General features: G+C 43.2%; 1 protein-coding gene across 1 annotated transcript in view; it reads left to right on the top strand.

Annotated features, from left to right (window-relative positions):
• The window catches only part of Stt3b (STT3 oligosaccharyltransferase complex catalytic subunit B), a 67,123-nt gene that overhangs the window by 7,598 nt on the left and 33,180 nt on the right, over window positions 1–26,345 (top strand). The window contains exons 2-3 of the mRNA XM_032911029.1: window positions 18,646–18,754; window positions 21,832–22,119. Of these exons, the coding sequence (XP_032766920.1) occupies window positions 18,646–18,754; window positions 21,832–22,119 (397 nt within the window). The remainder of the gene's footprint in view (window positions 1–18,645; window positions 18,755–21,831; window positions 22,120–26,345) is intronic.

The raw sequence follows: 26,345 nt of genomic DNA, 5'->3' as shown, positions 1-26,345 counted from the left end.
CCTACATCTGTGTACCATTTACCTACAAAGTTACAAGTTTTCACTGCTGTGTAAGTGTTGGAAATTGAACCTAGGTCCTCTAGAAGAGCAGCTAGTGCCCTTAACCACTGAGCCATCTTTCCAGGCCTAGATAACAAATGATCTTAAAGCCAACTCTTTTAGATGGAGTCTTCCTTTTCTGTAGATAACCCTAGAAAGATTGAACTGCTCAGAAGACAGAGGATAAAAGAACCAGGGCATGGGGACATCATTCAGGAGACAGACAATAATGGAATAAAAAAGTTACTGTTCAAGAACTGGGCCCTGAGGAAGGAGCTCCAGTGGTGTTGGCCATGTTACATGCCTGCAGTCCTAGCTATTTTGAGAGACTGAGAGGTGCAGGGGTGATGACCACCCCTACACACACTGCACTCCTGCCGCCTCATGGCATGCCTGTACTGGTTCTTTCTCCCTCGGGGTTTGCTCACCCACATCCCTTCCACCAGGGCCAGCTGGGCCAGTTCACCTGCTCTCATGACCTCAGTCAGCTCTCCTGAGTGCTTCAAGGGATGAGGGGGCAGAGGGCACCCACCACCACCACTTCACAGTAGAGGGTGGCAGGACCAGGTCTGCCTAGCCCTGTCCTCAGAGCTATCTCCTCCACTTTCCCCTCCCTCTTAATCCGGGCCAATATTACTGAGCTGAGCAGGTGAGGAGCAAGGCCTGCTCTCCCAAGTGAAGGGCAGGATAGCTCCCGTGAGCTCATGACCCTGTGGGCAGCTTTCTCAGCTGCTGGAGGTGGTGAGGGGCTGGGGGTAGGCATCTCCTCTGTGCCACCCCACAGCAATTTCATCTCTCTTCATAGTGCTAAAGCTGCTCCACTTTATTTTTTTTTCCCTCCTTCGGAGCTGAGGATCGAACCCAGGGCCTTTTGCAAGCGCTCTACCACTGAGCTAAATCCCCAACCCCGCTGCTCTACTTCTTTATCTCCCGTTTGACCACCACATACTCATACATATGGTGCCATGTCCTGTTTGTGCCTTCCCTGCCTCCTGCAGGCTGGCCATGTGGCTGGTGGGCCCCTGAGTGACATCCTCCATCCATGCTGCAGAGGTGGTGGCAAGCGGATGTCTATGCCCCCTGTACTGTACACCGGAGGGCAGAGGGCAGGTCTTTTATCTGACTTCTTCCTGTGCTGTGCTGAATGCACTTGACATGATGTGAGTCTAGGCATAGGATGGCCCTCAAGCCAGGATGCACAAAGGACTGCCAACTGCTTTGCTCTTGCTGATATAAAACTACCACCGCCACCAAGGTGTCTGTCTTCTTTTCCCATTGCAAGGTGTATGTGTGTGATTCTTTTGTGTTTTCAGACAGGATTTCATTATGCAGTTTAGGTGGACTAGAACTTGTGAGATAGCCCAGGCTACCTCCCCAGTGCTGGGACCATACCTAGCAGTAATTACTTGCTTTGTTTCTTTTGTTTGGGGTGTGTGTGTGTGTGTGTGTGCGTGCGTGCATTGTGTGCACACACAATTACTACTAGTTTTGGTTGGTGTGAGTGTGTTTTTATATAGCTAAGAATCTTGAATAGCTTCTTTGAGTTCTCTTAAAGTTTCCCAGGTTGCTTTCTTCTAGTGCAGTGGTTCTCAACTTCTGGGTCATGACCCTTTTGGGAAAGGGAGCAACAGATGACCCTTTCACAGAAGTCATCCAAGACCATCAGAAAACACGTATTTACATTATGACTCCTAAGAGTAGTAAAATGACAGTTATGAAGTAGCAACAGAAATAATGTTAGGGTTGGGGTCAGCACAACCTGAGGAACTGTGTTAGAGGGTCACAGCATTAGGAGGTTGCGAACCACTGCTCTCGTGTTCCAGTGTTTACTGAGTTGGATCCTTTTCAGTTTGTTTTCTTGATTGTTTAGAGGCCGTGTCAGTCTTCAGAAATATTGAGAAAGTCATAGTCAGAAGAGTTTCTCAAAAATCATCTTCAAGGATAAAGTTAATTCAAAGAATAAGGTCCTTGGCCTTCGTGTAAGAACACGAACTTTACTGGGCTCTGAGAATTGGGTGTCTGTTAGCAAATGCTCTATGGTGTCAGGAAAGTGACTCTGGTTGGGAAGGCTTCCTTTACTAATCAGCACATAAGTGAAACAGAAAAAACTTGCATGCATCTCTCTGGTGACTGAAGTGATTTTGGTGGATTTGGTAGTGGTCCTGCTGTGCCTTAATATAAGGCCCCTGTGAGCAAATAGCGGGCTGTTGGCAGACTTAATTTATTGTGGAGGAGAATTCAAATCTGGAGCTGCCTTTCTTCAAACTCAGTGAGTCAGCCAGCATTTGAACTTTATAGTCCAAACTTTAATTTAAGCCAGCTATCCTAAGAAAGATGTTTAATGTAGCCCATCATCCTGAACTCCGTGCAGGGAATAATCCAAATGCCTTGAGGTTAGCCTCCGCGTGGGTAATGGTCAGTGTAAGGATAGAAGCCCTTTTCCTGCGCCCGAGACTCCTCTTGTATGAATTCGGAAGTGGAGGTACTCTCCTTGGTGTCTTTACTGTTGTGAACCATGCCAGCTACATTCCTTTCAGGAAAATAACCTGAAGTTAGTCAGTATAGGCTCTGTTAATAACATTGTAAAACAGTCTTGTGCTAAACTTTACAGGCTGAAGCCATTTTTTGAAGTTTTACATCTATAAAGTAAAAATAGTCAAAAAAACACTAGGTTTTTGTGGTCATGGGTTTTTGTTTTGTTTTGTTATCTGACTTTGTAGGGCATAGTCATTGGATTTTGATGTCCATTTGCCCCTGAAGTGAATGATGATTTAATGTTACCATAGAAAGCAGGAAAAAGTTCCCTTCAGTCAAGAACGTCATTTGTATTCTCCCTGCAGTGTTTTATACAGTATTAGGGGCATGGTGAACACTCAATGAATATTGAAATTTTGTCTCTAACTATATACCTTTTTTTTTTTTTTTACTATATACCTTCTTAAAAATAACTTCATCTTAAACTGTCTTGTTTGGTAAAACGCTCATGTAGTAAGTCTCTTAGGTTTGGCTGTAGTGTCAACAGTCACGCAGTGAACGTTGTGACTCCACTTTCACAGGTATTTAGTCTTAAGGAAGGGAGCGATGCTAGAGAACGGATGGCTGTAGCAGAAGGGAGCTGTGAGTGGCACTGCGGGCTGCTAGCAGTGAGGGGAATGGCCGACTGGATGCACTGGGAAGTGTCAGGAGAAAGTGTAAGTTTAGTTGTGTGTGTGTTTCTTACAAGCACAAGTCACTGAGTTCCTGTTCATGTTTAACTCAGTAGTTAAGGAGCTCTGAATCAGACAAGAGAGAATAGTTAATACCTACAAGCTTCCTGAGTTATAGAAGTCGCATTGTCAATTTCTGAGATGATGAATGGAAAAGATGTCATCTCAATAAAAATGAGTTTACAGGCTAGAGTTTGAGGAATAATAAGATCTGAAATTATTGTATGCCTTAACACTAATTAGTATTACTAAACTCATCACTCTTTCTTGATTGAACTCAATGATGAAGGTAACTGATACTCAAATCCAGCAGCACTTTAGAAAGCATCAGAGTTTTGACCTTCTAAACTTAGAAATTAAAGAATACTAAATAAAAATACTCATTAGAACAAACCAATCGCTTTATTTGTGGAACTATCTTTGCAGAGGAAATAACTTTGTGTCTAATTATTAGGTGGGTCATTGGGTAGTAGCTATTAGTGAATTAGTACTAAATAAACCAAACTCTGAGGCCCTTGTCCGTTTTTAAATTGTCGTTTAAAGCCTAATAGAAGTGATTGGTCTGTTAAGTGTCCTGTGAGTCCTCACGCTCACAGCCTGGAGGTGACCTCATGGGATTTTCTATTTTTTTCAAACTTAACAAAACTATGCTTAAAAAAAAAAAAAAATCCTTTCTTCATCAGTGTATTTTAAAAAGAAAGTCTGTTAGTACACGTTCAAAGCCCCAAGTGTAGTCCCTGGCACAGCAAAAGGGCAACACATGTTTTGAGTGGAATTTGTTCAGTATATTAGCCAACATTGTATATTCACTGACTTTTCAAAACTTTTACACCTGTCCATGGGCACGTAGTCTGGTTCCTACCACACATTTATTCTAGACTTTAACCAAGAGAGGCTTTCATTTTAACATGCTGACATTTGAAAGAGAGGAACAGGATGATGAAGCCATGTAAGATAATGAAATGGATCTAATCTTAACATGGTTTAAAGGCCAGTCATATGCTCAGAGTAGAAGAAATAAGCTTGAACAACTGACTAAAAATCCAGCTATTTATGGTTGTTAAATTGAATCACTCACTTCATTAAAAGGAAGATGCTCTCCCCCTTTTAAGATATTTTGATTGTCAAAGTAATATACTAAACTTAAAGGGTCTAATAGAAACAACCTTGATACAAAAGGCTTTCCTTTTAAAATAAAACCATTTTGGATACTTATATCATTTAAGTTATGTTAATTAGACTTATTGGGCCAGATCACAACAGAAGACATTGCTAATAGGTTGAGGTATATTTAAAATGTAACATGCACGTAAGTGGGATGTATGTACTCTATATAATTATGAAACTTACTGTTGATATTGGAAACCTACCCAGCGGCGGCAGAATGGAGCACCATCTTCATATTTACCTGTTCTTTAGCCTGCCTCTTTTATTTTTCCTGTTGCAACTAGGAAAGCATTTTGACTGTACGAATATTTTGTTTTGATGATGTGTGTCTGTGTGTGTGCACCTGAGTATAGATGGCCACAGAGTCTAGGAGTCTAGGAGTGGGTGTTCAGAGTCTCTGGAGCTGAAATTACAGTAGTTGTTAGTTCTAGGTTTTTTCTATCATGAGTGATGTTAAACTTTTCTGGTACACACATGCGTGAGTTTGATAGTTCTGTACTTGCACTGACATTATATTTCAGCGAATTATAAAGATACCATCTCAAAACTTAGTGGCACAGGAGCCAGCACTTTCCACCGTAATGTGGCCGACTAGGAAGTTGTACCAGCCTACGTTTTGAGCTTTATAGTTGTCTCCAAAGGCTGTAGCTGGCTGGAGCAGGGGTGCCTCAGACGCCTGGGCATTGGTGACATGCTGGAACTTTGACCATGCATTAATCAGAATTTGGCTCTTCACTGTTGCATAGGCTGCCTTACTGCGCGGTTCCTGGGCTCCAAAAGAGTCCCAAGGTGGGAGAAGCCATCTGGCTGATGAAAAGGCCTGGAGTGGACGGCATCATTTCCAGTCTAATTTATTGGTGACATAGGCTTACTTCAGTGTCAGAAGAGAACACTGGTGTATAGGTGCAGGATTTTTTAGGAGCATCTTTAGACATTCTCCACATTACATTTATTATTTTAATCTCCCGTGAATATCTTTGCCCACTTGGGGCTTTTTGTTTGTTTTTTATTTGCTTATATTGAAGCAGCGTCTGGCTATGTAACCCAGGCTGCTTCCTCCTGCCCCAGGTTCCCAAGTGCGAGAGTGTGTGTGTGTGTGTGTGTGTGTGTGTGTGTGTGTGTGTGTGTGTGTGTGTGTGTGTGTCTGTCCGTCCGCGTGTGCGTACGCGCGCGTGTGCGTGCTCACTTCCCTATTTCTTGTTTCCCCTCTGAGTTCTTCATTTAAATCATTTAGTCACTGTCTGCCCAAACTTTGCACACTTGCTTTCCACAGCCAGGCTAGTTGCTGTTCGTGCTCTTTCTACGAGTGCTCTCTGTTCTCAGGGTATGAAGTGTTCGCTGATACTTGAGATTTTCTTGCCTACCTCTACTTCCATACTTTATTCTAGAAATTAAGGTTAAATATTGTGGCTAAAATTCTTTCAAATTGTATGAATTTGAGAAGTTCGGAGTGTGTGATCAAATGTTTGCCCTATGTTCTTAGAATGCTTTAGACAGGGCAATCGAAGTACAACAGAGTTACCTCAGAAGTGAGGATGCCACAGAGCAGGACTGAAGTGCAGAACTTGAGCTTGAGGGAAGTGAAGCCACTGTTTTCATGCCTGAACTCTGGACATACACGTGTAGACACTTCTGCTCCGCTCTCCAACTTGGAAGATTTGTGTGTTTTCCATTTATTTCAATTCTGTCTGTTGATAGTACCCCAGTAGACCTAGTGGAAACATGCCACCCATTGGATTTAACACCTAAATGCAGTACCACACACCTTTAATCTTTAATCCCAGCAGTAGGCCAGAGTTCAGGCTACCTTGACTTCATGGTAAGTTAGGCTAGTCAAGGGCTTTAACAAGACTAAGTAGTAAGTCTTTGTCTCAACAAACGAACAAACAAATAAATGCCAATGGTGGAAGTAGAAGGTAAATATCAGGCAGTAGACACACATCTTCTTTAGACTGTGATTTGAGTGCACGGTTCATGCCATGACACACGGGTGCAAGTTGAGGACTACTGAGCCATCCTGCCAGCCCTTCAGTTAGTTTTTAAAATGCCAAGTGTAGCCAAGTGTGGTAGGTCCACACATAATCTCAGCACTTGGAAGGCTGAGGTGGAAGTCTCCCAAGGTGGCCTCAGAGGAAGAGCCTCTCCCAAAACAGAACAAAGTGCAGGTCCTTCCCTGATAGTCCAGAGACCCTCCTCTTCTGGCGGGGGTGGGGGACAGATGGAATTGGCAGCAGACAGTTAAAACAGAGCCCTTATTTGTAGTTAATGCATTGTTGTGAAGCTTTGCTGTGTGTTGTCATTTCTTTTGAGTTTTGTCCACGTCACTGAGGGAGAATCGTGACAGTGACTTAGAGTGGCCAGATAGCTGCAGACTTGACACAGCCCTTTACTTTCTCCTCTAGTGCTCACCAGGAGAGAAGTGGGTGTGTCCCAGTACACACATGCTCTTCTGCTGAAGAAGGTCTTGTATGAAAGTAGCCCACCTACCAGTGAGTGGAGGTCGGGGAGCATCGTCCCAGGGCTAAGCTGCAGCTGCTTGTGCACCCATGAGTACATTCATGCTCGTGCTGCAGGGCCTGTCTGCTCTCTTTAGGTCTCTTCCTTCAGAGTTGACTTGAAGTTCTTTTCAGGCATCGTTGGTTAATTCTCGGCTGTACTGAAGCACTACTGTGGATACCTTTCTTTGAATTTCCATATCTGAAGTTATAAACTTGATCGTTTAGACAGTGCCTTTAAGATGTCAGCTGGTGCACCTGGGTTTAAATTGCTTTTGTAGCTATAGTGAAATAAAGCAGGCTTCCCCCAACCCCCTTAAGGAGGCTGTGAAGTCTGATGTCCTTGGGTTTTTGGTCCCACCACTAGATGGCAGGGATAACAAAAGACAAAGTGCCAGAGTTGCTTCTGCTTGATTGGTACTGTTCTCTAGCTCCAGTCACACTGAGTTGAGGTACTGTGAAGTCTCAGCCAGAGGCGTACCCACCTCTGTAAGGACAGCTGTAAAACTGGAGAGTTAGTAACAAGGCGAAGGGGAAGGGATGGAAACCTTTCGTCTTTGAGTTAATCACTGGTGTTTTTAAAGCAGATGATATTTTGTTTGCATGATGTGTATGTGAGGGTTCACACGTCACAGTGTATGTCAAGGTTATAAGACAACTTTGTAAACTCTGTTCTCTCTTTTCACATTTACATGTGAGTGGATGTAACGTTCTGGGGGTGGAACTCAGGTCACCAGGCTTATTGTCACAATTGATGCCAGTTGCTGAGTGTCTCTCAGTTGACCATCAGAGTTCTGACCTGCCTTTGTGCATGCACCGTGTTGAATTTGACTTCCGTTTTTCTGACCGTTAGGCTTACATTAGCATCTATACCGTCATTCTTTCCGTGTCCCTGTTTGCTTTCCTATTGACTAGGTTGAATACATGTTTTAACATCAACATTTTAAATAGTTACATATGTAAACTCCTAGAACATATATGTATAAAACGTAGAACTTGAGAGAGTCTATGTAAATCTTGCAAAGTAAAGAGCTTGTTTGTTGATAGCCTTGACGAATAGGCTAATGAGAAACTGAAGGGCAGCATATGGTTCTGTGATGCTGTAGAAGACTGTCTTTGTCTTGGGTGGGCTTGTAGCTTAGTAGACACCTGCCACTCATGAACACACACACACACACACACACACACACACACACACACACACACACACACACACACCCCGGCACCACATAAACCAGGTGAAGTTGCGTATGCCTGTAATCTAGCACTTGGGAGGAAGAGACGAGTTCAATATCCTCCTCAGCTACACAGTGAGTTTGAGGCTAAGGATTTTGTCAACAAAAAGGAAGGCTTCTTGGGCTTCTGAGCAGGCTTTCACCAGATAGACCTGGCTATTATCAAATTAAACCGCCATATCGACAAGTACAGCCTTTTGTGAGGTTCAGCCAAGACTTACGTCATTAGGATTTGCAGACCTCTCGCCTCAAGCAAATCTCAGTTCTGCTAGTAGCCTAAGAGAGTTTAGGTTGGAAGGAGCTTATTTCCCAGAGGAGCCCCCAAAGGAGAACCCAGCCCCACATGCACTCTAAGCAAAGGACCTAGTAACACTGAACTAACAAGGCCACTAAGCCTGTGCAGCTTGTCACACAAAGGTAGAAAACAAAGACAAATGCCTTTCACAGCCCTTGCTTCTCATCTTGCTACTGCCTAACATGTAATCAAGAGGTAGTTAAGAGTCCCTCTCGTCCACCAGACCCTGGATATAATCTTGAAGTCAAGCATGACTCTAGCCTAGTAGGGTAGACAGACTAAGAACAAGTAAGAATGACAGATGCCATGAGGGCATGCGCTGTAATGAGAGCGCAGAAGACTGAGCTCACATTCCGGTCTCAGACTTGTCCTAGCCTTCCTTTCATTATGAAGTGGAATGTACATTTTTTTAGCCCTTATACATGCGTTTCTCCATTTAGAACATTTCTGTCCCTGCTTGGTAATTAGCCCAGGTTTAAGAAAATGCCAATTGTAGCAGGCTTCTGTGAGCTCTTTTGGTAGTTGAGTTTGTGAGAGAGGCAGACTGTGCCAGTGCCGGAGCACTATGTAAGGTGAGCTCCTGAGAACAGACAGAACCTGTTGGGGAGGATCTGGGATTCCTGCACATTGCTGGTGAGAGGAGCAATGGTGACTCCTGTGGGAAACCCCTTACTGTCTTCTAAATACACGCTTATAGCCTAGAAGTGGAGTTGGAAAAAAGCATTTACTAATTCCTGTCTCCAGACGGGAAACTCACAATCTTAAAGGCTTGGGCCTGTATGAGAATGCGTAAGCCATCAGGGCTATCACTTCTCAGCTGGGAACAGCCCCACAGCCCCACTGTCAGTGATAACTGTGGGTAGGAGTCATAAGACGAAATGCACGTAGAAGTGAAAAGGCACACATTACTGCTCATGGGTGAGTCTCAGAAACATGCTAACATTGTTATGTTACTCTTACATGAGTAGCGCTATCCTATTTATACGAAAGAAAGCAGAGAAGAACAAATGAGTGTATGTGGTGAAAGAGGTCACTTTCAAAGGGGAGGTGACTGGTGGGAACTTCCTGGGTTTGGGGGTGATAGCTAAGGATGGTGATACACACACTGTCAGCTCAGTGCATAAAACATGAAGACATGTATGTGTGTATCAATGTGTGAGGGTTTTTTATGTGTAATGTGTTGTGTGTACTTGTTTGTGAAATGGATAGGTTGTTCATTCAGCACAGTTCCTTGATTGTTCTGTTGCGTTATTTATATGTTTACTCATTTATTTTGAGATATGTATCTCTGGACCGAAGCACAGTGGTTGGCTGGTCACAGGTCTGGGACCCTCTCCAACTCAGTTCTGCAGTTATCGCCACTGACAGAGCTACCTCCTCAGCCCTTGCTTCAGATTTCAAAAGTGGAAAAAGAGAACATATATATGATTCGGGCAGCTTTAACATTCAAGTGTTCTGTTCTTTTTTTTTTTTAAGATTTATTCATTTATTATATATAAGTACACTGTAGCTGTCTTCAGACACACCAGAAGAGGGCATCAGATCTCTTTACAGATGGTTGTGAGCCACCATGTGGTTGCTGGGAATTGAACTCAGGACCTCTGGAAGAGCAGTCAGTGCTCTTAACCGCTGAGCCATCTCTGCAGCCCAAGTGTTCTGTTCTTTGATTGCTGTCTGTACTATTAATGGTCAGATGTCAGCCTTGCAGGGCCAGAAAGCAAGTCTGCCTCTGTTCCCAGTTACCATTGTGCACACAGGACAGTGTCCAGCCAGTAGTTCTGAGGTGGGAAATTATTTGAGAACTGTAGTTTCTTAAAGTTAGTCCATATTTTATGGTCACATTTTCAAGAAAAATACTTGCATTATTACAGAATTTTAGTCTTACTGTTTATGTGACATCTAACATCTTTTTCTGTGCCAGAACTTACAAGACGTGTTTACTAGTGTTAGCCTGCTCTGGATATGGTTTTGAGAGTGTGAATGCTGTATTTGTAAGCATCTAAACATCTGACTTCCCTGAAGAGATGGGACTTTATTTCCTTTAAGTAGGTGAAACTGTACATTTTTTTCTTCTGAGTTTCTTCTTGCTACATCAGTGTTCTGTGAGAAATAGAAGAGAAGGTAGAAGTTAGATTTGTGTGTGTGCGTGTGCGTGTGCATGTGCATGTTTTATTCAGTAAACAAGAGTGATGAGAAAGCAATTGTTTGCTCATCTGACACTTTGCCTAACTGCTACTGTCTTTGTCTGTTTTCCCTAATGAAGTGATAACTAACTTTAAATAACTAACATCTAGGCCAGAAACTTGAAAAATAAGTTCAGTTGGATCAACCCAAACTGCCCTTTCGTGGGGACACAGTCTTTGAAACTGAAGTTGACCAGTGCTGCTAAGTCTGACTTGTTCGTCTATCTAATGCTACCTTTTGTGACTATTTGTAGGTATTTTAAAACCGGCTTTAAAATAGTACACACCTTTATACAGACTTTTAGTGGGGGAATCCATGTTTCTGTCAGTATCTGAGGCTGTCATCCAGGAAGGTTAGAAACCCTGTCCTTGCCTCTGTTTGCAGTCAGGCTTATGTTGGCAGCTGCCTGTTTTGCCAACTCGTGAGAAGCATAGCTAGCCATAAGGTTGGCACGAAATGATTCCATATTGAGCACTCGCCTGTAATGAACAGTCAGTGTGTTTGGTGTATTTGTTGTGTCTTGGCTTCCTTTCTGTTTTTGGTCTATTTCTGACCTTTTTGATTGCAGAGCTTCCTCCGAATGGCTTCTCTGCTTCTCCATTCCAACCATCCCTGATGCAGTGTAAGAAGGACGAGGAGGGAATAGTCTGTGGTTTGTTAGAACGTGTTTGTTCTCTGTCGGTGGGAATCTGAGCCGAGTTCAGGAATGCTAGAGTCTGAACCTTTCACCTTCTACGTTTGCTCCCGAGTGTATGCGTGTGTGCGTGTGTGCGGGTGCGGATGTGTTGTACAAATAGATAATATTCCTCTGACTGCTCATAGAGTTTCTAATAGGGCTAGCTATGTCTAAGCAGGATTCCTTAGGAAAGACTCTAGGGCTCTGAAATTATAAATAAGTCTCTCCCATAAAGACAATGTTTTAAGGATACGGTTCCTTCAGTCTTCATTCTACAGCCTTTGCTGCTGTGTGGGAAGCTGTTTTTCTTTTCCAGGATGCTAGAGTAATACTAGCCCAGGAAGAGCTGAGGAATGAATTCTGTAATGGAGAGGGTAAAGCACCCCTTAGGGTGGGGCTGTTTTTCCTAGTCCACGGTGATGTTTGTGTAGTGGAGGAGTTAAAGCCACAGGAGCTACAAAGAAACGATGTCTGAGAAAGACAAAACCAGTCTTCCCGTGATGTTCTGAGTGTGGATATGTTCAAGGTCCTGTTACAGTCTTAAGTTGTTGGAATTGAGGGAGACACTTGACATCAGTCAAATGTGGATTTTAAATTTAGTAAAGGACAAGATGTTAAACTTGAATAATTTATTCATATCAAAATACATGTTTATCTTGGAAGATGTTGCTGTAACTTACAGGAGAAAGAGCAGACTTAACTTTCAACTTGCCTTTCTGCCTTCTGTCTCTTCTGTCATGCTGACTGCTGGCTGCCTTTCTTCCTCCCTAAGCTCTTGCCTTTTTTCCACACTTCTTTTGATTTGGTGTTCTAATTTCTAAGTTTTTAATCGTGTTTATTGTATAGTAGGTAGGTATTTGGCCTTTTGGCTTTTTGTTTTGTTTGATCAAATAGGAATTCCTGCTAATCATGTTCTGTGTAGAGAAGTAAGCAGAGAGAGTAAGCTTTCTGTGTGAGAGTGGTTTCTGTCCCATCCTGCTACTGCTCTTAGCACTGGAGCCATTACCGCTCTGGAGGACAGCAGCCATGTTTATTAGTAGCTCTTCTCCCAAAGCAGTTCTTCATACTGGGTAGCGTGCTTGTCTCTGGTGGGAGGAGAGGCTGTGTCTCTTTGGGAGAGAGAGGATTGCTCCTCTGCTCCTGCTCACACACCCCTTCCTGAGACAAGAAGGAAAGTGTTGAGCACAGTGGACAGATCAGACATCAACCTACTGAGACAAGTTCTGTCAAGACTGACACAGGTTGACCTTAGGTAAAGTAGGGAGAGATGGAGACACACTGCTCTGCTTTTCTTTAATGGGGGTAACACTTGCTTGTAAGAAAGCATTTATAAACTTCATATATGGCCTTTAGGAGGTAGTGGTTGTCACCTATTAAGCAGGCCTGATTAAGGTTTGTTAAGGGCCATGACTATAGTAACTGTTAAAGAGTTTAGGTCTCAAGCAGCACAGCCATTTGCTAGACTTCTGCATTGTTTCCAAGGTAACTTAACAAAAGGTTCCATGTCCCTTTTTTCTTTTGAGTCATTTTATGTGTATAGTGTTTAGCCCGTGTGTGTATGTGTGCCATTTGCATGTCTGGTGCTACAGAGATCAGAAGTCATTGTATCCCCTAGAACCAAGGTCACAGATGGTTGTGAACCACCATGTGGGTGCTAGAAACTGAACCGGTCCACTGTTAGAGCAACAAGTGCCAGTAACTGAAACATCTCTGCAGCCTCCCCTCTTAAAACAGGTAAGAGGACTTTACCAGTTCGTAGTTACATGCTTGTCATACGTATCGAAACATGTATAACCAGTGCTTTCCCAATACCGTTTAGATTTGAACCCTTCCATTAATGAGATTTGTACAAGAACCCACTATATTACAGAGAAATGCAGATTAAATGAAGGATAACATGTTCTTTTTAAAGTGTGTCCAATTCGTTGGGGAGATAGTTGAAGGGGAGCCTTTTGGAACTTCCAAGCAGTTTTAAATCTACTTCAAGGTAAGCAGTGCCCAGAAGGGGATGTGAGTGAACCGCTGTGTGCCACTGCTGCTCAGCGCCATCTTGGATCCAGTTGAATGTGGGTGCTAGGGCTAGAGCTGCCATCGCAGCCACTGCATAGCTGTATGACTTTGGCCCGCTGTTAGACATTTGTGCCTTAATCCAGTCATCTCATTTCAAGGTTTTGTTTGTGTTTATGTGTGCCAGATGAGTGAATGAAAAAATACAGCATTTAGTAGCACAAGTTACAAGAATTATAAAAGGACTTCAGACCTCATAGCCTCTCTCCCTCTCAGGCCCTGTGGCCTTAGATTGACTACTGAGGAGAGAATCACTTATCAGCTTAACTTGTGGGCAAGTCTGTGGGGTATTCCCTTGACGATTGATAGACCCACTCAGTGCAGGTCAGTCCATCCTGGGCAGGGGGCCTGGGTATTATAAAAAGCTGAGCAAGCCTGAGGATCAAGCCAGGAAGCAGTGTTCCTTTGTGGTCTCTGCTTCACTTCCTGCCTTCAGGTTCCTGCCCTGATTGCCCTGCATGATGGACTGTGATTGGGACATACAATCTGATATAAACCCTCCCTTCTCCAAGGTGCTTTTGGTTCAGCTGTTTATCACAATAGTGTCGCAGTATTTGCAGTAGAAAGCAAACTAAGACAGGCTTTGCATTTACTTACTAGTTCTTTTCCCTCTCTCTGAGTAGGTGACTACTTCATTCTTAAGTATCTTACAGATGGTGTGAGATAGAACTTTATCTTTGCTTAGAGGAGCGTGTCCTATCTTCTAATTTTACTCATATTTTGTGAAACTTTCCCATCTGTAATGATCTGCTTTGTGTTTATTGTCTATTGCAGTTAAGCTCCGGAAAGAACCATTTTCTCTTTCAATTTTCTTAGTACATCAAAGAAGCATGGTACATTAATATACTTGAGAGGTTTTAAAAATAAATGATTATCACTTTGTAGAAGCTGTCACTCCGGCCGGGCCTTTCTGGGTTCTCATTGCCTGCGTTGGTCCCAGCTGCCTTCGCTGTTCAGTTATTTTTCTTCTCCGCACCTAGTTGATAGTTCCTGCCATGTGCCCTGGGTTTGATGCGCAGAGACTGCATTCGACTTGTGCTCTTGTCTTGGGTATAAAAGCTTTGTGGACTCAACGCTTTAGGTGTGAGACTGTTTATTTCTTACCTCCCTTGGATTGGTGTACTCTTTCACTGCTAAATGGTTGAGGTCCTCCCCCCAGTCATTCTTTGATTGCTTCCTACTGTCCCTTTATTTTAGGGGTTTTTAAAATTTATTTTTATAAAGGCTGGTTTTCACTTTGTTTCTAAAAACATGCCAGTCGTGGATCTGAGAATGTAATGCAGAAGTGAAAGAACCAAGTATGTGGCCTACACCTTAAATCTCAGCGGACAATAGAGGAAGGCAGATCTCTTGATTTGTGGGCCAGCCTGTCTGTCATGGCAAGTTCCAGAGCTACATAGCAACATACTGTTTCTACCCACAAAGAGTGAAGAGATTACCAACTATCCACAAGCCCTTGGCAATCATTTTAATTAAATGTTATGAAAAATGATAATTCTCACATCTCTCCTCAAGAAGCAAACAGTATTTGATTGATTGTATCCAGACATTTGGGTGCTCTTATGGAGGAGAAACGTTTAGAACAAAAGACGGACGGAGCAGGCCCTTGGGAACTGGCTTTCCTTTCAGCACTGTTTGTAATGCATTTGTGGAATAAACACTGCTCTGATTTACTGCATTAGCTATAAGATAGGTGAAAATTACTTTCCAGCTTTTCTGGCTCATATTTTACATATACCATATAATGCTAAAACAACGGGTGGGATCATAGCTCAGTGGTAGAGCATTTGCCTGGCATGCTTGAGACAATCCCTTCCCCAGCAGATTGTTTAGGGTAAGGCACAAAACTTAGACTGTTGTCCAATGCTAGGGTGCCCAGAGGAGTCAGCTGTGCTGGCATTACTTAGCCCTTGTGTGTGAAGTGGCAGAAGCAGGAAGTCCTCCCAGGATACACCCTGGCACTCTCTCGAGTGTTCATGCGCACACGCTCACACAAACCACATGCACACGATGAGGTGAACCTGTAGTTTTGAAAGCACACATTAAATCAGGCTGGGTGGAGGGAGGCAGTATCGTCAGAGAAGCTCTTAGGACAGTTAGAAATCTCAGCTGAGTGACCGGACGAGAGAATACGATGTGTGTGTGACAAGGTGCATGGTGAGAAAGGCCATGCTAAAAATGCTCAAAAGAAGGTGATTGGTAAATACATTCCATTTTAATTTATGATACTAGGAAAAGAATAGCCTAGGGTTAATCTAAATGACGCTTCTGTTTGCTTTGGGTTGGACTTACAGTGCTGCAACTGAGAGTTTACAGGAGAGAAAATAACTAGACTAGCAGTAACACCCCAATCTGCAGCACATTCGTAGTAAGTTGTAAATTTAGATTGTGACACTTCCTGTTTAATATAACCATGAGGGAGGCAGACATTTAGTATGTAGTCCCTTGCCCAGGAGCCAGAATTTTCTTAGACTCTAAAGAAACTTTAGTATCTTAATTAATGAATACTGTTTCTCTTGTTTTTTGAGTTCATGATGGTTTTATTGAAAAAAAAAAATACTGTTTGTAATATTAGAAACCCAGTAGTTTTTCCTTCATTTTGGAACTTAATGGGGGTTTTGTTAAATATTTTACTTTGACTAAAAGTGGTATTCACCTGTAAGTTTTTTTGTTTTTGCTTTCTGTGATTGAAAAGATTGGCAGTTCCAGGGGTGCTGACGAGAAAGAACAAGATGGAAGCCATGAGCTCTTATTGGCAGTGCTCTTAGGCCTTTCAGAGTCCCTGAGATACTCTCGGTGTTTAATGCCAGAATAGCCATTATTTTCCATATTTAAAATGTAGAATCTAGTGATATTGTAAGTGTTAGCAAGCATATGTAGGGTTTTTAGTTAAGAGTCATTGTGAAAATACCAACAGATTATTGTGAACGTGTCAGATGTTTTAGATGTAAAGAGAGCATTAGAGAAGAGATTAAGTCTCAGCAAATGTGTTCAACATTTGTAAGGTAAAATGGTATGATTTGTGGAGCAACGTTCAGGAAGACCTGGATAAATGGGTATCAGCCATATTCTCGATATCCTAGTTCTAAAATGTTAATTCTTCCCAAAGTGTTTGGAGATTAAGTGGAATTTGCAGGTTATCTTGGGTAGAGCTGACAAACTTGCTTTAAAATTAACATGAAGACTCTGAGGCAGGAGGAGTCTGCTACATAGGGAGTCTCAGGTCAGTCAGATACATAGTAAGACCCTCTGTCAGAAAACCAGACAGAAAAAGTAATTTGAAAATTCTAAGGCAGGCCAAAAACTACTAGTAAAACAGTCTCTCGGATACCAATGCGAAGCAGTGGTGATGATCAGTTCTGGACTCACTAAGGATTTTGCTGGGCAACCTTACACTGTTAATCATGAAGAATAAAATAAGCACTATCTTTATGATCGTGCCATAGCAGAGCATTATTTCTCTAACTTCCCCCTTGCTCTTGCCCTTGTACTTTGTCTTTTCTTGGCAAAAGAAAAAAAAAATACATTTGGGTTCATGTAAAGAGTTTGTGTTTAAAAAATACCATGGTTGGGGGGGGGGGGAGAGAAAGCCCAGTAGTTAAGAATGGATATTGCTCTTGTAGGAGATCTGGGTTCAGTTCTCAGCAACCACATCAGGTGGCTTACAACTGCTTGTAGTTCCAACTCCTGCAGATCTGACCCACTGTGGCCTCCATGTGCAGCTGTGTGTACCTGATGCACATAAACGCACATGCACATAAGAAGAAACTAAGTATTTAAAAAATACCATTGGCTTGGGAAGAAGATGGCTCAGAGGGTCAGGACTCTTGCTGCAGAGGTGACCTGGTTTCAATCTCTGGGCTCCACATGGTGGAAGAGAGGGACACCTGCAGGTTGTTCTCTTTTGGCAAGCACCGGCCCACCTCTGACAAATACTGTAACTTAAAATACCACTGGCAGAATGAAAAAAGAAGCCACAGGAGGAGAGTTGATTTAGAGAACTGACAAAAGAACAGTGCTTCAAGACAGGAGAAGGTGTCTTCAAATACAGACTGACGCAGTGAGCGTGTACACCTGAGATACTGCCAGCATTAGATGCTGACACTCGGCTAAGACCCAGCACTTGCACGCCATTGCTGTTGACGGTTTCAACCATTGTCCAAGTGTTCAGTAGACCCTTAATGCCTAGCTTTCCTTCAGAAGTTACAGCTAAAAGGATATCACTTTGGAGAGACTGTTTAGTGCTGTGATCATCACCTGAGGAAGATGTTGTTGTTGTTCTGTCACTCAGGAAACTCCATTGAACTCTTTTAAGCCTTGCTTCTTGCTATGACACTGCCTCTTTCATTCAATATCGTCACGAGGTTGGGGCTGTCTTTTTCCTTTTCTAGGATGGGGCCTTCCTTGCCTGACTGTCGTTTTTAAGTGCATCCAGAGCTCTGTAGCACTATGTGCTTTCTCGGTTTATCAGTGATTTAGGGGTCTGGGGCTTGGTTTTAAAGATAATTCTGTGGTGTGGAGAGTCCTGGGTTGCACCAAGGACAGTCTTAACTTTTGATCTTAAAAATCCCCTTCTCGGGCTGGGGAGATGGCTCAGCGGTTAGAGCACTGACTGCTCTTCCAGAGGTCCTGAGTTCAATTCCCAGCAACCACATGGTGGCTCACAACCATCTGTAATGGGATCTGATGCCCTCTTCTGGTGTGTCTGAGGACAGCTACAGTGCACTCATATATAATAAATAAATAAGTCTTTTAAAAAAAAATCCCCTTCTCAGAAAATTTATTATTCCATCACTTTACAGCATTGAGTAGTTACACCAAAAAGCATATCTGATTTTGTTATTTTGTTATTCTATTTGATCAATTGAATGAATGAATGAACGAACGAATGAATGAATGAATTATGCTTTATCAGTGGCATTTTGGGCTTATGTTTGAAGCCTGCTCTGCCCTCCAGTCCCTTGTGTCACTTAATGATTCTGTATGGTGAGTGTAAGAACTCAGGGTGTCTCTTGGTTTCTTGACTTTTTCATACTTTGTTACCTTGTAATTTGCCCTTCACTTTTGTCTGCTAAAATAACCTGCTTATGGTTTAATGGATAATCACAGTTTTCCTTAAACCTTGAAAACTGGTGCTTTTATCATTGATAATCACAGTAGTAATAGCTCACAGGGGCCTCACGGTTCGTTCTTTGGAGTGAGACACGTGTAGCCATGTACTGAATATACAGACAGGCACGTGTTAACCGTCTTATAACATCTCCTCTCCTCTTTTGTCCAGGTTTAACTACAGATCAACTCATCATCTTGCATCTCATGGGTTCTATGAGTTCTTAAATTGGTTTGATGAAAGAGCATGGTACCCACTAGGAAGAATCGTGGGTGGCACCGTAAGTACCCGTTCCTCTGTAAACTGACTAACCCTCAACTGCGGGGGGGTGGGGGTGTCTTTGAAATCTGGGAGTAGTTCACAAAATACATCTGCCATGGCTAATTACCCAATAGCTCAGCTCTGTTTTTGGCAGTTTCCTTGTGGGATATCTCACATTGCCGCCTTTTTCTGTTCAAAGTCAGAGACTGGATTAAGAATCTGCCGACACAAACTACCTCAAGTCCAGGCTGTGTTTTTTCACTTTGTTGCAGAGCAATTGAGTTTAAAGCTTTTGGGGGAAGGAAATAAAAGTTTTGAAAAATCAAAATAATTAAATGATTGTAGCCTCAAGCCTCTAAATAGATGTAGATAATTGAACCTTAATGGGTAGTGTAGAGGGCTCTGGATCCAGAAGGATGACATGGGGGTTCTTAGGGTTCAGTGTGTAAGGAGAACTCATAGAGGGGGGGCATGGCAGCTCTCGGGGAAGTTTGTACCCTTTGATCACTCCTCATAAACATCTGCTCTCTTCTATCGTTAATTCAGATTCGTTTCCTTTTTCCTAATTTGTTGAGTTTATTTTTATGTTTCCTTCCCAACTGCCTGTGCTATCGCTAGTGATATTGAGCCTCTCTGTTCACTGTAGGCTGGCTTTCTGTGGGTCACAGTCACTGCCATGCTGCCAGCAGCACTTCCTGGGTCTGGGGTAGTGTTTTCATCATCCTTCCTTCCACATTAATCTGTTAGGATTTCCTTCTGCTGTGGGCTTTTGTTTTCTTTTATGCTTACTCTGTAGCCCATGCTAACCTTGTATTCAGCACTAACCCTTCTGCCTCAGCCTCCCGAATGATGGGACACTGGGTGTGAGCCACCAGGCCTGCCTAGAACTGCATTTAGCCTGTAAACAAAGAGGGGTTTATAGTGCTTTTTTAAATTTTTCAAATGGATTGTAGTTAGGAAATATGTGTAACTTCCAACCTTTTAGTTTTCGATTCTTGATTGTAACCTAAAATGCCTTCTAATTTACTCCATGCTCCTTCCTTCTGTGTTTAGAAAGAGTGGTGCATGTGTGTGTGCACATGTATTCACATCTAGGGGCACATGTACATTTGGAGATGAGAAGTCTGCTGTACATGTCCCCAGGGTGCTGTCCTCCTCGGGTTTGTTGTTGTTTGAGCAGAGTCCCTCACTGGCCTGGAGCTCTCTAATTGGGCTAGATTGATGAGCAAACTCCAGGTGTCCAACTGCCTCCGCCCACCATGCCGGTCCCCCCCTCGCAGCACTGGCCTACAAGAACGTGCCGATAGCCCATGCTGTGTGTGCAGCTTGAAGATGCAGGGCCTTCGTCTGAGCTGTCTGTGCAGCACCATTCTGAGGTGCTGTAGTTTCAGAACAATCTTCCTTCCGTGGGTCTTTGTTCCTACTTAGGATGGCAGAGTTCCTTCCTTATTTCCCTGATCAATGAGAAGAAATTGTCCAGTTTAGTTTCATAAATAGAATCTGACTTTGCTGGGAACTAGGCTGTTTCCCTGACCCCTGGGCCAAGTTAAACCCCTGAACCTCTGGCTCCAAGGTACGTCTGCTTTCGTGGACTCTTTTGCTTTCTTCCTTGTGGATTCTAGGAATATGAATGCCTGCTTAATTTGAACTCCCTTGTTTGTTTACATCTGGAGAGTACTCTTTTTTCCCTTAGAGCGTGAATACATATACATTCAATCCTAAATTTATGTAGACATGCATTTGTGTTTGTGCATGCCTAGGGCCTGTAGAGGTCAGAAGATAAGTTGGAACCACAGGAGCTGGAGTTGTAGATAGGGGTAAACTAATGTTGTAGGTGCTGGGAACTGAACCTGAGTCCTCTCTGTGAGAGCAGCACGCACTCTTAACCAAATGAACCATCTCTCCAGCTCCAAGTGTGAATACACCTTTGCTGTCGGGAGTCTTTGGTTTTAGTCTTTTCATCCAGTAGTACTTTGTATGTTGAAGTTCCATCTGCCATATTATGGGTAAGTGGACTTATACTGAGAAGCACTTTCAAGTCTATGTACTGCTGGCGGAATCCTACAATAGGACGTAGTGTTGGCTGTGAAACGGGATGGGATTTTCTGAGAATTATAACGACTTTCTGTGCTGCTCTTCTCCTCGCAGCCTAGGTCCTGTTGTTGCACTCACTGGCCATTGAGCACACACTCTACCCCTGTATTGTCCCTGATGCTGAGAATTACATTCTTATTCTTCTGGAGCGTGTATTCTTGTGAAGTTGAGCAATTAAATTAAGATTTTATAAAGTGTGTTCAATGCTAGTAAGTGTAATAAATGTTAGGGAGAAAACACGAGTGAGTGGGTTAGAGCGGAGGGCTGGGAGGGTGTGAGACACAGATTGAGGTAGGGCAGCCAGGAATGAGTGTGTCACATGACTTCAGGCCTCTGGTCTTGGGAAAAAGAAGAGCCTTTGGGGTGCGGTTGCAAATGCAGATTCAGACAGGCATTTTGCTAACTGAGGTATACTTCAGAGTGAATGTCCCCAGTACTGAATCTTCTCATGTCTGCTGCTTTTATTTTGGTATCAGGGTGGGTGTGCCAGGATAGTAACCTTCCCTCCCATCATTAATACCTGAAACATGGTGCTTTCAGCCTCTCTCTTAGTCTTTGTTGTTGTTGTTCCCAAATAAATAGGCCTTCTTAGCTAGGGGTATTTACTTTCAGGATCTCAGATTGAAAAGTAGGGGAGACTTTTATTCATCATTTCTCTTTTTTATATGTATTCACAATAAGAACTAGACTAGAGTGTTAAAAAATGCCACTCCTGAAGAATAAATGACTAATAAGACAGCATTGAGAACTGAGAGGGGTAATTAATAGATAAGGATTACTGCATATTCTTAATTACTCTTGTTTTCTAGTCTCTGTGTTCTCTTGTAAGTGTATATTCCATATGAGTTTGCTCTTTGGATCTAGTTCAGAAAGGTTTTATTCTGTGTCATGTGAAAGGGAGAGGTCTTTCAATCTTAACTACAGATACAAATGGAAGAAGTACTTTTTTTCCAGGAACTTTTTTTTTTCATGTAACTAAATTCGCTTTTCCCCTCTCTCTAGGTTTACCCAGGATTGATGATAACAGCTGGCCTTATTCATTGGATTTTAAATACATTGAACATAACAGTTCACATCAGAGATGTGTGTGTGTTCCTTGCACCAACTTTTAGCGGCCTTACATCTATATCTACGTTCCTGCTAACTAGAGAACTTTGGAACCAGGGAGCAGGGCTCTTAGCTGCCTGCTTCATTGCTATTGTACCCGGGTACATATCTCGGTCGGTAGCGGGATCCTTTGATAACGAAGGCATTGCGATTTTCGCACTTCAGTTCACTTACTACTTATGGGTAAGTACCACTAAATGTTAGCTGCTTTTAACGCTGAGGACCTTCCGCCCTAAGGATTTAGGTCAGACATGCATCTGTTACCAATAGAGTTGCACACAGATCTGTATGAGACTGGCCCTACACTCCTGCTGTGCCTCTGCCTTCCGCGGGCTAGAATCATAGTTACGTGCTATTCCTGGCTTCTGTGTACTTTTTTATCCTCCTTTTTCTTCTAACTGGTGGGTGTGAACTATTGAAGAAGTAATGTCCTAACTGAAATCTCAACTACCTTTTAATATTTGAAGTGTACACTTATCCTTGCTGCATTCAGTTTTATGCAGCTGGCATCGCTATTACAGACAGAAGATTTCATTCTAAAGATTGTGCTTTGAGCTCAGCCCTGCCCTTGTTAATACCTCCTCTTCTGTGTTCTGTGGAAACCATGCACCTGCATTGTAAAGTTTCATTTCTTGCTGCTCTTGTATGATGCTGTCTGGAGGCTCATGTATGCTAGGGCATACATGTAGAGGCCAAAGGACAAGTTTGCGGAAATGGTTCTCTCTTCTTTGCAGGGGTTCTAAAGATCAAACTTGGCTTGCAAGGCAAGCTTTTTTTTAACACTGAGACATCTCACTGAGCCATCGGACTAGTTTTATTTATTGACTTACCTAGCCTGATACCTCACAAAATGAAATCCTACTACATAGGACACTTACTGTCTTGGGTTTTGTGTTTAGCATAATTGTTACACATGTATCTATTTTATATTTTTTCTTTCAGCCTTTTTTTCTTATGATAAAATACACAGGAATCTAACACTTAGCAAATGTCACCGTTTAGAAATGTTGTATATACTTATGTTTTGTGACCATCCACATCAACTCATGCCTTATAAAATGCAATCATTCTACTCATTGACTTTGGCTAGTTGACTAGGTAGAAACTCGTAGTATACACTTGTATAACAGTTAAAAAATTTTAGTCTTTTATGGACCACTGATATTTTCCATAACTGCCATTTCCAGTTTCAGTCAGTAGTAAGCAGATGTTTAATGATTCTGTATGTTCACCAGCACTTGTTCTTTTATGACCGTTTCTTACTCTGTATCTAGGCTCACCTCAAATCCTCACTATTCCAGCTGTAGCCTCCCAGATGGCTGGGGTTCTGTGTGTACCTCCCAGATGGCTGGGGTTCTGTGTGTACCTCCCAGATGGCTGGGGTTCTGTGTGTACCTCCCAGATGGCTGGGGTTCTGTGTGTACCTCCCAGATGGCTGGGTTCTGTGTGTGTGCCTCCCAGTTGGATGGGTTCTGTGTGTATCTCCCAGATTGCTGGGGTTCTGTGTGTGTACCTCCCAGATGGCTGGGGCTCTGTGTGTGCCTCCCAGATGGCTGGGGTTCTGTGTGTACCTCCCAGATGGCTGGGTTCTGTGTGTGTACCTCCCAGATGGATGGGTTCTGTGTGTACCTCCCAGATGGCTGGGGTTCTGTGTGTACCTCCCAGATGGCTGGGTTCTGTGTGTGTACCTCCCAGATGGCTGGGGTTCTGTGTGTACCTCCCAGATGGATGGGGTTCTGTGTGTACCTCCCAGATGGATGGGGTTCTGTGTGTACCTCCCAGATGGATGGGTTCTGTGTGTACCTCCCAGATGGCTGGGGTTCTGTGTGTACCTCCCAGATGGCTGGGGTTCTGTGTGTACCTCCCAGATGGATGGGTTCTGTGTGTACCTCCCAGATGGATGGGGTTCTGTGTGTGTACCTCCCAGATGGATGGGGTTCTGTGTGTACCTCCCAGATGGCTGGGGTTCTGTGTGTGCCTCCCAGATGGCTGGGTTCTGTGTGTACCTCCCAGATGGCTGGGGTTCTGTGTGTGTACCTCCCAGATGGCTGGGGTTCTGTGTGTACCTCCCAGATGGCTGGGGTTCTGTGTGTACCTCCCAGATGGCTGGGGTTCTGTGTGTACCTCCCAGATGGCTGGGGTTCTGTGTGTGTACCTCCCAGATGGCTGGGTTCTGTGTGTACCTCCCAGATGGATGGGTTCTGTGTGTACCTCCCAGATGGCTGGGGTTCTGTGTGTACCTCCCAGATGGCTGGGTTCTGTGTGTGTACCTCCCAGATGGATGGGTTCTGTGTGTACCTCCCAGATGGCTGGGGTTCTGTGTGTGCCTCCCAGATGGCTGGGTTCTGTGTGTACCTCCCAGATGGCTGGGGTTCTGTGTGTACCTCCCAGATGGATGGGTTCTGTGTGTACCTCCCAGATGGCTGGGGTTCTGTGTGTACCTCCCAGATGGCTGGGGTTCTGTGTGTGTACCTCCCAGATGGCTGGGGTTCTGTGTGTGTACCTCCCAGATGGCTGGGGTTCTGTGTGTGTACCTCCCAGATGGCTGGGGTTCTGTGTGTGTACCTCCCAGATGGCTGGGGTTCTGTGTGTGTACCTTTATGCCTGGCTTAATTTTTCTGGTGCTAGTAATGATGCTGATGGCTGTAAGGCAGTGTAACTGGTTCTGGTTTGCATTTCTTCAGTGATGAGTGGGAAGCACTTTGTGTGTTTCATAGCTAATTGGATAATTTTTTGTAGAAATGCCTCTTAGAGTCCTTTTCTCAAATTTGAGTTGAGTTTTATTAGTTCTCTAAGTATACATGCAACTAATCCCTCAATGGATTAACAATTTCTATTTGGTTCTCCCATTTTATGGACTGCCTTTTTATCCCATGACCATTTTTTGATATACAAAAATTAATGTTCAATTGTCAATATTGTCTTTTGTTCCTATTTTCCAGGAAATCACTGTAAAACACATCACTGTGAGATCTTACCCTATGTCTTCTTTTAAGAATTTCATAGTTGTTTTAAGTTTTATATTGAAGTTGTTCCATTTATTATTTTATAAATGATACTTAAAGGTCCAAATGTATTAATTCACATGCTGATTTTTTTTTTTCTTTTTTTTTTTTGTTATTTTATTTTTATTCACATTTCAAATGTTATCCCCCTTCCCAGTTTCCCCTCTGCAACACCCCCATGTCATTCTCCCTCCCCTTGCCTCTATGAGGGTGCTCCTTAACCTACCTACTCACCCACTTCCACTTCACAGGTCTAACATCTCCCTACGCTGGGGCACTGAGCCTCCACAGAACCAAGGGCCTCCCCTCCATGGGTTCCTCCATGTGTACTCTTTGGTCACATGCTGATTTCTATTTTCCCCCTTTGATTGGTCTTGATACCTTGTCAGAGTCATTTGATCACACATGCCAAGGTTACCTAGAGCTGTGCGTTTGTCCTTCTGCCAGCTAGCACCCCACTGTTTGACCCACCAGAACTTTGTAGTACATTTTGAAATTGGGAAGTATGGGTTCTCTAGCTTGGTTTCTTATTCATAATCATAATTAGTTATGGTATTTGGGCCCCTTCAGAAACAACCCTCTTAACTTCTAACAGAATGATCTTAGCATTCTTGTCAGAAGTAAATTCTCTGTGCTGCATGGCTTTACCTTTGAGCTCACCCGTCCTGCTGTGCTTCTGTTCACATTCCAGCACCACAGATTTGGTTACAGGATCTCCATAGTGAAATGAAGGGTGGCCAGGAGCCAGGAGATCTTTCCGTGATTGTCACTGCAGAGCTGTGGTGCAGTTCCACCCATGGCTTTTGCGTGACCTTAGCCTGTGTCCTCCTGGCACTGCTATCTAATCATAATAGTAGCCATTCTGACTGGGTGAGATGGAATTGCATTGCAATTTTGATTTGCACTTTGGCTAAACATACTGAACATTTTTTTTCATGTTTTTATTGGCCATTTGTACTTGTTTTGAGAACTGTCCATTTGCTCATTTGTTGATCAGATATTTTTCCTGTTGGTATTGACTCTTTTGAACTCATATATCCTGAATATCAGGCCCCTGCTAGATAAAGTACTGGCAGAGATTTTTCTCCCAATCCGAGGGATTTTTCTTCTGTTTGATAATTATTTCTTGTCCTATATAGTGCTTTTTGTTAGGCTGCTACAAAAGGAATTGTGATTATGAACCTTGAGGTTTTTTTTTTTTTTTTCTTAAAGATTTATTATGTGTACAGCATTCTGCCTGCATGTATGCTTGCAGGCCAGAAGAGGACACCAGATCCCATTACAGATGGTTGTGAGCCATCATGTGGTTGCTGGCTTTGAACTCAGGACCTGGGAGAGCAGACAGTGCTTTTAACCTCTGAGCCATCTCTCCAGCCCCCATGGACCTTGAATTTTAAATTATTA

Source organism: Rattus rattus, chromosome 8 (genome assembly GCF_011064425.1).
Source record: "Rattus rattus isolate New Zealand chromosome 8, Rrattus_CSIRO_v1, whole genome shotgun sequence".
Taxonomy (NCBI): Eukaryota; Metazoa; Chordata; class Mammalia; order Rodentia; family Muridae; genus Rattus; species Rattus rattus.
This window is presented reverse-complemented; position numbering and strand designations above follow the sequence as displayed.